Here is a 12500-nt window from a genome sequence, read left to right as displayed (position 1 = left end):
TATTTTCACTCCTCGATTTTTTTGGTTCAATTTGTTATCTATCTATCTATCTATCTATCTATCTATCTATCTATCTATCTATCTATCTATCTATCTATCTATCTATCTATCTATCTATTTTTCAACAAATGAAACTATTAAACACAGAGTCTGTTCTAAATTCAGCTTTTATAAATCACATGTTTTTTTTAATTAAATGACCTGCTTCATTTTTATGTCTTTATTTCATACACATTTTATTTTATACATATTTATTTCATACACTTTTTATTTTATACATATTTATTTTATACACTTTTTATTTTATACACAATTTATTTTATACACAATTTATTTTATACATATTTTATTTTATACATATTTTATTTTATACACATTTTATTTTATACATATTTATTTTATACATATTTATTTTATACACATTTTATTTTATACACATTTTATTTTATACACATTTTATTTTATACACTTTTATTTTATACATATTTATTTACACATTTTATTTTATACACATTTTATTTTATACACATTTTATTTTATACACATTTTATTTTATACACAATTTATTTTATACACGTTTATTTTATACCCATTTATTTTATTCCCATATGTTTGCTTGTTTACACTCTGTTTGTTTACATTGTGCTGTGGTGACGTCACAGCTTGTTTATTAAAGGAGATTAAACACAAATCTGACTTTTGTCACAGCAGATGGCGGAAAAGTTCAGTTTAAAATCATTTCTAAGTCTGAACCCTAAATGTGTGTACAATATAAACTAGGGCACTAGATCCTGTGCACTATGTCTCACTTCCGCTCCCTTTGTAGTGCACATCGATAAGGACGTCAGGGTGTGTTTGGTATTCGGCCCCACACACCGGAAGCTGATTGGCTATCCGGGATTGCACTTCCGCTGGTGGTTTCGGACGGCACTTTTTGCGGTAACGGTCCCTGACATGTTAAATCACACCGTGAACTCGGTATAAAATGGCGGCTCCGTGGACTAACGACAAAGAGGAGGAGTTCGTGGCTATGATGGAGGGAAAGCCGGAATTATTCGACAACACGGAGATGAATTTCACCAACAAGACGGCGAAGATGAACGCCTGGCTGGAGCTGGCTAAACACTTCCAGATACACGGTGACCACCTCACAGCTGTTTGTTTACACCTCACTGATCACACACTGCACCTCTAAACTCATCTAACAACACATTTATTTACATCATCACCAAGGGATGAGTGAGGGAGGGAGGGAGGGATGGATGAGTGAGGGATGAGTGAGTGAGTGAGTGAGTGAGTGAGTGAGGGATGAGTGAGGAGTGAGTGAGTGAGTGAGTGAGGGATGAGTGAGGGAGGGGTGAGGGAGGGATGAGTGAGTGAGGGAGGAGTGAGTGAGTGAGGGATGAGGGATGAGTGAGTGAGGGATGAGGTGAGTGAGTGAGTGAGGGATGAGTGAGTGAGTGAGGGATGGGTGGGTGAGTGAGGGGTGATGGATGAGTGAGGAGTGAGGGATGAGTGAGGAGTGAGGGATGAGTGAGTGAGTGAGTGAGGGATGAGTGAGTGAGTGAGGGATGAGGGATGAGTGAGTGAGGGATGAGTGAGTGAGTGAGGGATGAGTGAGTGAGTGAGGGATGAGTGAGTGAGTGAGGGATGAGTGAGTGAGTGAGTGAGTGAGGGATGAGTGAGTGAGTGAGGGATGAGTGAGTGAGTGAGGGATGAGTGAGTGAGTGAGGGATGAGTGAGTGAGTGAGGGATGAGTGAGTGACTGAGGGATGAGTGAGTGACTGAGGGATGAGTGAGTGAGTGAGGGATGAGTGAGTGAGTGAGTGAGTGATGAGTGAGTGATGAGTGAGTGAGTGAGGGATGAGTGAGTGAGTGAGTGAGTGATGAGTGAGGGATGAGTGAGTGAGTGAGGGATGAGTGAGTGAGTGAGTGAGTGATGAGTGACTATATGAGCCCAATATCTTGGTACAATCATCTCACATTACACCTTTAATACCAGTTATAAAGGCGTCTTAACTTTTTATTAAAACTACTCAGTATTTTTTCAGTTTGTAAACATCTGAGTAATTAAAGTTAAATTAAACTTTATATAATTAAATAAATATATTAACGCTATCTGTTTATTTATCAGCCAAACACAGATAACGAGCTCCAGCTGATGTTCACATGAAGTCTGTGTGCTTTGTTTGGACTGTTTAAGTGTTTCAGAAGCTGCTGATGTCCTGCTGTGATGTCACACAACAATCTATAGAGTTACACAGAATGTTGTGAAAAACAGAAGAACAGTGAGCGAGTGACTGTCCTCTGGAAACAAACCACTGCCGCCACGCCGTCCCTCGTCCCAAACCACCGCCGCCACGCTGTCCCTCGTCCCAAACCACCGCCGTCGCTCGTCCCAAACCACCGCCGCCACGCCGTCCCTCGTCCCAAACCACCGCCGCCCCTCGTCCCAAACCACCGCCGCCCCTCGTCCCAAACCACCGCCGTCCCTCGTCCCAAACCACCGCCGTCCCTCGTCCCAAACCACCACCGCCACGCCGTCCCTCGTCCCAAACCACAGAACCCTTTTTTTTCATTCACGGTTTAATTTCAGTCCCAACATTTTTAGAATAAATATTTGTTGTGTTTTTTGTTCCAGAGAAAGATCTGCGTAAGAAGTGGGACTCTCTCAGGACTCAGTACAGCAGATACACTAAGATGATGTACGGATCAGACGGACGCTTCTTCACCCCGAGGCAGCAGTGGATCATGCAGCGCCTCAAGTTCCTCGATCCTCACATCAAGCGCAGGATCAACTACTGCACCGACCTGGACTACGAGGTGAAAACACTAAACATCACATCACGATGCCTTCACACGCGGCGTGTCAGGGTTCAGTAGTCAGCATTTAGTAGAGACGCCCGATGATGACATCATGCTTATAAAATTGTGTCTTGATGCGTTATTAAATTGTCACATTATCTATAAATGATCATTGTGTATGATTAGTGTTTATGGTTCACCAACAGAACAGTGTCACATTAGTAAAACAATAACATTCGCAACTAAATAACCACAAGCTCCGCCCACAACACATCCCAAATTTGGATCAAGACTATCAGACTAATCACTGACAAGTTCCAGAAGCTCCTCCCAAAAAAAGTAAACCTCTGGATCATGCAGTAAAATCCTGCACCGTGACTCTGAGATGTGGAGTTTAAGCTCCTCCTACAGCAGAACCGAAGCAGCCTATCAGATTCCTCATGACTATGACACGATGGAATCTGACCAATCAACGGTGAGTTTGGTGAAGCTCCTCCCACAAATCATTTTATTGAAGGTATTGTGTCAGTCAAGTCCCAAAATCAGGAAGTCCAATCAGACCACAACAATGTTCTGCTTCCACAAACACCTCCCAGATGTTCCCTGAACCTGTAACAGGAAGGAGAGCCGAACTGTAGGAGCTTCTGACGGAGGTGTTGTGATTAACACACACTGAGTTACGTTGTTTGTTTGTTTGTTTGTTGCCTAGGTGACTGTGGTTGAGAATGGCTGTGAGGACTCGAACCCTGCTCAGGTGGACGTGGAGATCGAGGCGGACAGCTTGAACAAACTGGAGATGAACCTAGACACGTCCAAGCTCACCAAGCAGCTCTCCAAACGTGGCTTCCAGGATGAGGACGACGATGAAGTACGTTCCTGTGGAGCCAAGAAAACCTGCTCTGACAAACCCAGCCCACAGATGTTCCCCAAAACCTCCGTTTCCAAGCACCAGTGTGACGAGGAGGACGAGGACGAAGAGTCGGATTCTGCGAGTCTGAGGAGGATCGTGTGCAGCACCATGGAGGAGAAGAAGGACGAGCGCTGGGACGGTTTCTCCGTGTACGTCACTTCCTGTCTCCGCAGCTTGAACTCGTCCCAGAGCCGCATGAACGCGCAGGAGGACGTGTGCGCTGTGCTGCAGAGACATATGGAGCGAGACGGTGAGGACGACGAGGACGGAGCAGGGGGCAGGAGCGAGGTGTGCAGGAGAACCTGCTCCACCTGCTGTGGCTCCAGGAAGAACAGGAGCGAAGGTGGTGCCAGCAACCTGGCCAAGTCCACCATGGACGATCAGGACGACCTCGAGCCCTTCTTAAAGTCCATGTCCATCATCATGAAGAAGTTACCTGAAGGCGAGAGGTCAGAGGTCAAGTTCAGGATCCATGAGCTGGTGTACAAAGCCCAGATGAAACATCTAACTGAACAGAGGAGTGAACAAAGGAACACACAGAGCTCATCTGCTCTATGAGCTGCGTTACACACACACACACACACACACACACACACACACACACACACACACATATATATACTGTATGTGGCACTTTTGTACACAGCTTTATAACTCTCTTTTAGTAAGTTATAAATATATATATTTAAAATAACATCTGTGAGGAATAAATCAGAGATTTATAGTGTTTTCTGCTGGAACAGTAAAAACACCGAAAGTCTTCAAAAAAAAAAAAATTAAAGTTTCTACTTTTTATATTAAAAAGTTAAAACCTCTATCGCCAGGCTCAGGGTTGCCAGGTTCACCAGGATCCCTCACAGGTGTGTGAAAGATACGTATAACGTTGACAAGCGAAATAATAACTAAAAGAAAAATGGAGCAATAAATTATGTATGAAACGTTACATATGTGACGTGAAGAGTGTGCAGGTGGTGCTGCAGACATGTTCCTCAGCTGTTCCTCAGTCTTCTAGTACGAATGATTTCCTCAGTCGGAGTCATTCGGATGGTGAGATATGTGGGTTTGATATGACGGTAGTGAGATAAGTCCATGATGGAGTTTGTTCAGTGCTCGTCTCTCCTCGAACATCTCCGAGTGATGGTCCACTTAACATCAGACACACTGACGCTGCTCCATGAGCTGGTCACCACAGACCGAGAGAACATCTTCAGCTGAAAGTTCCTCAGGAAATCGAGTCTGCTCTAGTCCTCCAGTCCAGTCTGATGTCCAAGCCCACCTCCTCATCTCTGATGTTTCTGCGCTTACACACAGATGACTCCTGCTCCATCTCTCCACAAAGTTCCACCAGTTCCTCTGTCCACCTTAATAAACACGCTATAGATCCCTCAGAAAGCTTCTACAGACGGCACGAGTCGGAGGTTCACCTGAAGTCTGAGGAGAACAAGGTGTTGATTCTGAACAAGTGTTCTTTCATGCTGTACACTATTAACATGTTTCGCTTTAAACTCTTAATAAAATCATAAACATCATTAGACTTGAGTAAATAAAATACGGCATCGATCGAGTAAATAGCAGACAGAAAGATTCATTACGGGGGTTTTAGCTTAGTTTCTTTCCATGAGCAGAAGCTGCACCTGAGACTCCTGAAAGCTGATTAAACAGGTGGAGTCAGGTGTGTTAAACCCACAGCCACGCCCATGACCACGCCCACAACAGGTGCTCTGATTACGTTTGTGTTAAATATATCACTTTTACCTGAATATATGTGTCCATGTGTGTGAGGAGAGAAGCTTGTAGGTTAGAATAAAATGAACCTGAACTTCTACACAGTGTTTTGTGATTTAGGTGAGAAATCTGAGGGGAAGTCGGTGAGGAGCTAAAGGTTTTTTAATGTGAAGTTAAATTGTTGAACGCTAGAGGGCGCTCATGTATCATAAACACTGATTCATATTTCGGTCTCTCTCTCTCTCTCTCTCTCTCTCTCTCTCTCTCTCTCTCTCTCTCTCTCTCTCTGCTTATAACATGACTCTATTATTAAAGCTTGAGTTTAGTATCCACAAAATAGACAAGAACGCTGATCATTTTCATTTATTCACGTTTGATGAAAATCCTGACTGTTTTCAGTGAGTCGGTTAAGGTGACTCGACTCGCCAATAAGAGTCGACTCTTTTGACTTCTAATTCAACTCATTGCCATTTTTTACCTGGACAAAGTGATTGTTTTATGAATGAAATTGTTTAAAGGAAAAAAAAGACATTTAGTTTTTATTAAACTTTATAAAATACAAGTTTATTTGTCAAAACGACTCGATATGTTTGTCTATTATTAGCTGTAGTGTTCGTGATGTTTATGATGAAGACATATTTCTTTTTCTTCTGGGTACCGAGTCCGAGCTTCACTCACAGCTGACACAGATATATGGATCAATAGCTCATGTGGTGAAAACTGGATTCTGTGGAAATATTTCATCACTGATTAAACATAAATGAGCAACAAATGAGCAAAACATTTTAATCCCAGCGCCATTTAAAAGAAACAAATCAGAGTCAATCATTCACAAATGACTCATCTTTAGTTATAACATGACTATGTTTCTGCCTTCGCTGTAAGCCATTTTTACAGAATTCCTGACAGAAAGTCTGATGCATAAAGAGCAACACCGTGTACCGTGTGATGTTCTCAGTAAACAATCCACTAATCCTGGGACAAGTGTGAACATGACAGTGTGCAGACAGGTTAAGCAGCTGCTGTGAGAACTGGAATATCAGCACATGTCTGGTCAGATACAGCTCGGCTTCGAGAACTCCGTCGACCTGCGGTGATTAATTCTCTACAGAAGACTCTGGTGTTTATTAAAAAAGTTACTTTTATTATATCATGAGAATAAATAAGCATTACGATACATCATACAGTGCATCATTCAGTGTGTGTCACGTGAGAGCAGAGTGAAGGTCCCTCCATGAGGCAGTAGGAGGCAGAGTTTGCTGTTTTGTTGTCTGAAGATGTTTGGCTGAAGTAAAGCTGTTTAAAATACAGAGAAAAGATTCGTTTTTGGGGGGTATTTGTGTTTAGGTCTCAGCTGAAATAAAGTTTCCTAGAGTTTGTGTGATCTGATTATGATCTCTTTGGTTGTTCTTATTGTGTCTCGGTTCCTCGTTTTAAACTCGAAGTCAGTGACCCGAGCACAAAAGATTTTTCACTTGATTTTAAGTTTCCACAGAAGCTAATATACACTTTTACACAAAATGGAAACATCTCTTGACCCCCCACAGTTGATGCTACGCACTTCATTTGCATACTGGAACCTGATTGGCTGTTATGTTATGATGTAATAATCACAGCACTTTCCCATTGTGTTTTTAGCTCTATAATGCCTCTTTTCCACCAAACAGAACCGGGTATCTGGTTCAGAGCTAGCGCTAGTGCTGGTTCAAAGTTGGTTCCAATGGAGAACCTTCTAAGAACCGGTTTGCCTTTCCACCGGCTAGAGAGCCATCACAGCACCGAGTGTGATGTCACTGTATACGTGTCACGTGTCCCAGCAACATTAGCACAGCGGCGGCAAACACAAACACAACAACAATGGTGGATGTTGCTTTACTGTTAATGCTCATGGCTTTAATGCTCACGAACCTACATTAACACCCAAACGTGGTGAATAAAACGTGTACGTGCAGCTCCGTGTAATCTGTATAAACGGAGGTTGTAATCGATAAAGTACATAACGTTATTTTATCGTTAACACAGAAAAAAATTTAGCCTTAGCATGTAGCTACCTACTATCATGTGTGCTGATAATGTATCATATCGCGGTAAAGTAAAAGTGTATTAAACATTAGTGTACTTAAGGTACATTATCAAATGCGCTAACAGTAGCCCCGCCCACAGCCCCACCCACAGCTCCTGACACAAGCGGTTCTTAAGTCTAGACCAGCAACGTTTTGGTGCTCCTTAAGAACCACTTTTCCTGGTTCGGAGCCGGTGCTTTGGTGGTCGAAACAGAAAGAACTGGTTCTAAATTAGGCTCCGAACCTGCACTCAAACTGCCTCGGTGGAAAAGGGGCATTAGTGCAGTGTGATGTATTTTTTAGCAAATAAAACAATATAAAAAACTGTCGGGGTGATGAGCTTCACTCACGAATAAATTACAATCATAAAAAAAATAATAATCATAAAATCTAGACAAAACGTTAAAGTTCAGTTACACTTTTGGTGTTGTGTCAGTAGAGAGTGTGACGTGTTACGATCCTGTTACGTTAACACCATTTCCATGTTGTGACCATAGTTCCCACTTTTACAGTATGTAGCTGGGAGTGATGTTAGGAACAGGTTTTGTCTTCAGCAGGAAGACTGATGGAATTTCTCAATATCTAGCCTACTTAGCTTACTTACTAGGTAGCAGAATAAGGTTGGCTAAAATCCACCAGACACAATCCTGGGAAAACTTATGAAGATTACTTTTTATCTAGTAAAACCTCCTTTGGTTCATCTGTCTGAAGGACGGCTGTGAATATAACTACAAACAAACAAAGGAGGGTTCTTGCTAAAATGAAGCAGAACCATCCGAGGAACCCGTGAGGAACCTTTTTTCTACAAGTGGACCTTGACAACCGAACCGAACTGAAGCGGGCAAGTGTGCATTAAAGATGTGAATGGAATAGTACACTGCATCATATCTCAGTGGCCACCATTTCACTGTAGCGCACATCTGTCTTTCGGACGTCCGTCTCCTGCTGTGTCCTGTCCCTGTCCTTTTCTGTCCTGTTTTCCACTTTGCCATTTCGTTCCTTCAGTCTTTTCTCCAGCTCCTGGTTCTTTCTGTGCATCTGCAAGTAGTTACACTGCAGCTGCTTCTGGTAACGTATCACTTTGTCCTTCTCTTTATTCCATGTCTGTTTCTCATGTTGGAAGCTGCTCAGGATCTTCTCCTTCTTTCTCTTCTCCTCCTCCAGCTGCTCACGCAGTCTCTCCACCTCCTTTTGAAGGACATCAAGGTCTTCTGATGTTTCTCTGTCAACCTTCTTGGATTGCAAGACCTGCAGAAGATTTTGTTGCTCCTGCAGCTGGTCCTTAACTTTTAGCAGCTCTAAATGTTCCTCTTTGGCCACCAGGAGATCTTGATTCAGGGTTTTGACGTCGGTCTCCAGCTTTCCTGCTTTCTCTCTGAGCAGCTCTGCTTCGTTCTTCTTCCTCTGCAGCTCGTTTTCACAGACCTTCAGGAAATCAAACACACATTAGCAGAAACAAGGTTGTGTTTCCTTTGAGTTAGAAAATGCAAACTAATGTTGATGGAAATCTGAAAATTATAATATTATTGTTTTACTGAAGACAGTAGTTAGCTAAAGCTAGCTAGCTACACAGGAAGCTGCATATGGTATGAAAATATGCTGAACTACATTGAAACAACATAAATTTTTCTAATTATACATGACAGATGCTTGCAGTGTGTGTAGACTCACTAGCAGCTAAGCTAACAGCCTCACTAGCGGTGCTACTGCCTCAACATGTTTATAAGAACCTTCACTAAACAATCTATCATGATCTTCTCCAGCTCTGTTTTTTTCCCTGCTTTTGTTTTCTAGAAGAAAGTAAGAACATTAAGAGTAACGAGACATTTTTTGTATTCTCTACAACAGGAAGTCACAAAATATGGGAAGCAACAGGTGGAGAAGCTTGATTGTGTTTTCAGGAGGCAGGAGGGAAGAAAACTATGGACCATGTTAAAAAAAAATCAGATACAAAAAAAAGAAGCTATGACAAAGTAAGTAATGTGGGAAACAATAAGGGTCAGATGGGCTGACATTGTGGAAGCCGATAGAGGTCAAAATCAGCATAGAGTTGACCGTTAGATTGAGTCTGTACAGAAGTGTTGTGGAGGTCTTGTATAAAAAAACACACCTCCATCTCAGTGTTCCTTAAGCGCAGTGCCTCCTCACACTCACGCTGTTTCTCCACCAGCTCCTCCATTTTACTCCTGGTTTCTCTCAATGCAGCCCTTAGAGACACGATATCGCTCAGCTTACTGGTCACTTCAGCCTGCGAGTCCTTCAGCTGCTGCTTCAGCAGAGAGATTTCACCTACTTTCTGACAAACCTGAAGAGAAACAAACACACTGAATATTCTCCAACTCTGGGATAATTTCTGGCAGCCATATTGGTCCTACTGGAGCAGAGCTTAGTCAGCCATCATCCAATCAGCAGTCATCGGGTTTAGCACCGAGCTAGCAGCATGGAGCTTAAAGTAGGTTTAATTTGGTGAACATGATATTGTTAAGGATGCAGGTACCCAGCGATCACCAGACTTCATACCTCCCACTGTGTCTCTTCCAGTGTGGCTGTTATGGGGGTGTGTTGGTGTTTGTAGATGAGTTGACTCTCTGCTGAATCTCGGTCCCTTATCAACTGATCCACTTCTTCCTGGAGTCGATCTTTATCCTGCTGGAGCTGAATAACCTGCAGCTGGAGGAGCTGCTGAGCCCGCAAAGCATGCTGGGATACCTGCAGAAGAACATACACTCGTCAAGAGTTAGGCTGCGCTGAGATGCGCCGTGACTCTTCGAAGCAGGATGAACAACTAACATTGTGGGTGGAGCTAAACACAGGACCAATCACTTGACACCCTTCACTTCAGAAAGAACCACACGCTTGCTCACATTTAGTGTTGGGTCTTGATGATGGTCGTTGTACAGAGTTATGTTTTCTAAAACTAAGAATAGTTTCTCTTCAGACATTTAACCCTAAACCTGAAGTGACAAAAAACCATCAGATAAAAATCTGATGTTGGTCAAGGTTTGATCTTGTGGGTGTGATCTGTTTAGCTTTTTTTTTTCACTCGCCCTGGGATTCGACATGTTTAGTGAAGTGTGAGAGCTGTTTATTGAGAAGAGAGAAGTGACCCTTTGGTTCTTGTGAGAATGTTTGACCAGACCCCTGTCCACATCGAGGAACCTAATTGGTTCAAATTGGGTAGCATTGTTCCCCGTAACAGGTTTGCTGCTCAGTAATAGGGTGTGAGGTCGTGCAATCGAGCCACAGTACGATGAGAAGTAAAATCTGGGTGTGGACTCGAGTATTCAGAACACGTGTGAAGTTCTCATAACATAAGGTCATGGTCACATGGTCACGAAATGGCTTTACAGAAATCAACAGATGTAGATGGAGATCCCTGAACCTGTGAGAAACTGTGAGAGGAAGCAGACTCCACCTGAGATTGTCCACTTCTGAGTGAACCTTAAGGTGAAATAAACATCAGTGAGATTTACCTCCGAGCCGTAGAGCTGTTGTTCCTCAGACAGTTCAGATACCAGTGAACTTGGAAAATTCCTCTCAGAGGAAGGGCTGGTGTGGGTGAGTTCCACAGTTTTAGTAGTAGTGTCGGTTTTTAAGCTCGTCGGGCCGGAGGTACAGTCACTCAACACGCTTGTGGATCTCATGCTGGAGTTGGACGTCCTGCCATCTCCATTAAACCCACCAGTCAATTTAGTCCTGCTGTTAGCGGCGTCGTTGGTCCAGCTGGAACCGTAAATCCCGGAATCGCACGGAGATCCCGAGCTTATGTTCTGTTTTGGTTCCGGTGTCTGGGCTTTTGGACGGTCGATATTCCTGAGGTTGGTTCCCAGAATTGTGCTCAAACTGTTGTGGGTTTCTACAGAAGAGCTGCTGCTCCGGGAGAACTGTGCCATAAAAGAGCCTTCTGCCGTCTAGTGGGGAAAAAAGAGGAAAGATGACTAACACGGTATGGTTTAATTGAAACCCCCCCCCCAGAAGAACACTTGCTCTAAGAGATGAGAACCCACAGGTTTGATAAACAAACAGTTAAATGTTAAATGGTTTGGCTGTAAGATTATTACGGGAATTTCTCTGAGAGGAAACGGAGACAGGAAGTGCATGAGGGTGTGTTATAAACATGATGATGGAGATGAAGATTAGATCAACACAGCTTTAAAGGAAACATCTACATAGAAGACTAAAGTGTGCAGGACAGGAGTGTATGACACGACAGCAGGACACGACAGCAGGACATGTCTGTAGGACACGATGGCAGGACACGACTGTATGACACGTCTGTAGGACACGATGGCAGGACACGACTGTTTAACACGACTGTATGATGCGACTGTAAGACACGATGGCAGGACATGACTGTATGACACGACTGTATGACACGACTGTATGACACAACAGCAGGACACAACTGTATGACCCGACTGTATGATGCGACTGTATGACACGATGGCAGGACACGACTGTATGACACGACTGTATGACACAACAGCAGGACACAACTGTATGACACGACTGTATGACACAACATCAGGACACAACATCAGGACACAACTGTATGACACGGCTGTATGACACAACAACAGGACACAACAGCAGGACACAACTGTATGACACGACTGTATGACACAACAGCAGGACACGACTGTATGACGCGACTGTGTGACACGATGGCAGGACACGACCGAATGACGCGACTGTATGACACGACCGTATGACGAGACCGTATGACACAACAGCAGGACACGACTGTATGACGAAGCTGTATGACACGATGGCAGGACACGACTGTATGACGCGACTGTATGACGCGACTGTATGACACGATGGCAGGACATGACTGGAAGACCTGACTGCAGGCCATGACTATAAGACACGAAGGCAAAAAAAGACACGACTGTAGGGAATATGGACAAGTTCAGGAGGAAAACTGTGGAAATGATGTTGAAAAGGAAAATAACATGCAGGAGGATGAACATGCTAACTGATAATGAGCTGCTACT

At 43.4% G+C, this 12500-nt stretch overlaps 2 protein-coding genes across 4 annotated transcripts in view; one reads left to right on the top strand and one right to left on the bottom strand.

Moving 5' to 3' along the window:
• Positions 1 to 854: 854 nt before the first annotated feature.
• Positions 855 to 5244, top strand: wu:fb74b10. The gene is made up of 3 exons (XM_027140342.2): positions 855 to 1139; positions 2642 to 2823; positions 3515 to 5244. Exons 1-3 carry the CDS (start codon positions 986 to 988, stop codon positions 4271 to 4273), a joined length of 1095 nt encoding a protein of 364 aa, XP_026996143.1. The 5' UTR covers positions 855 to 985; the 3' UTR covers positions 4274 to 5244.
• A 2457-nt stretch (positions 5245 to 7701) lies between these two features.
• The window catches only part of lzts1 (leucine zipper, putative tumor suppressor 1), a 16457-nt gene continuing 11658 nt past the window's right edge, over positions 7702 to 12500 (bottom strand). For all 3 annotated transcript variants that reach the window (XM_047822839.1, XM_047822840.1, XM_047822838.1), the window contains 4 exons: positions 10977 to 11414; positions 10024 to 10212; positions 9614 to 9808; positions 7702 to 8928 (listed from right to left, as the gene is read on the bottom strand). In XM_047822839.1, the coding sequence (XP_047678795.1) occupies positions 8386 to 8928; positions 9614 to 9808; positions 10024 to 10212; positions 10977 to 11414 (1365 nt within the window). In that variant the 3' untranslated portion in view covers positions 7702 to 8385. The remainder of the gene's footprint in view (positions 8929 to 9613; positions 9809 to 10023; positions 10213 to 10976; positions 11415 to 12500) is intronic.

This window comes from Tachysurus fulvidraco, chromosome 14 (genome assembly GCF_022655615.1).
Source record: "Tachysurus fulvidraco isolate hzauxx_2018 chromosome 14, HZAU_PFXX_2.0, whole genome shotgun sequence".
NCBI classification, from domain to species: Eukaryota; Metazoa; Chordata; class Actinopteri; order Siluriformes; family Bagridae; genus Tachysurus; species Tachysurus fulvidraco.
Note: the sequence above shows the minus strand (reverse complement) of the source record. Positions and strands in the feature narration are given on the sequence as shown.

Bases quoted from the DNA above. Each gene is read 5' to 3' on its own strand.
- wu:fb74b10 (XM_027140342.2), top strand. From the start codon at position 986: ATGGCGGCTCCGTGGACTAACGACAAAGAGGAGGAGTTCGTGGCTATG. The intron at 1,140-2,641 runs GTGACCACCTCA...TTTTTGTTCCAG, and splicing joins TAAACACTTCCAGATACACG to AGAAAGATCTGCGTAAGAAG. The intron at 2,824-3,514 runs GTGAAAACACTA...TTTGTTGCCTAG, and splicing joins GCACCGACCTGGACTACGAG to GTGACTGTGGTTGAGAATGG.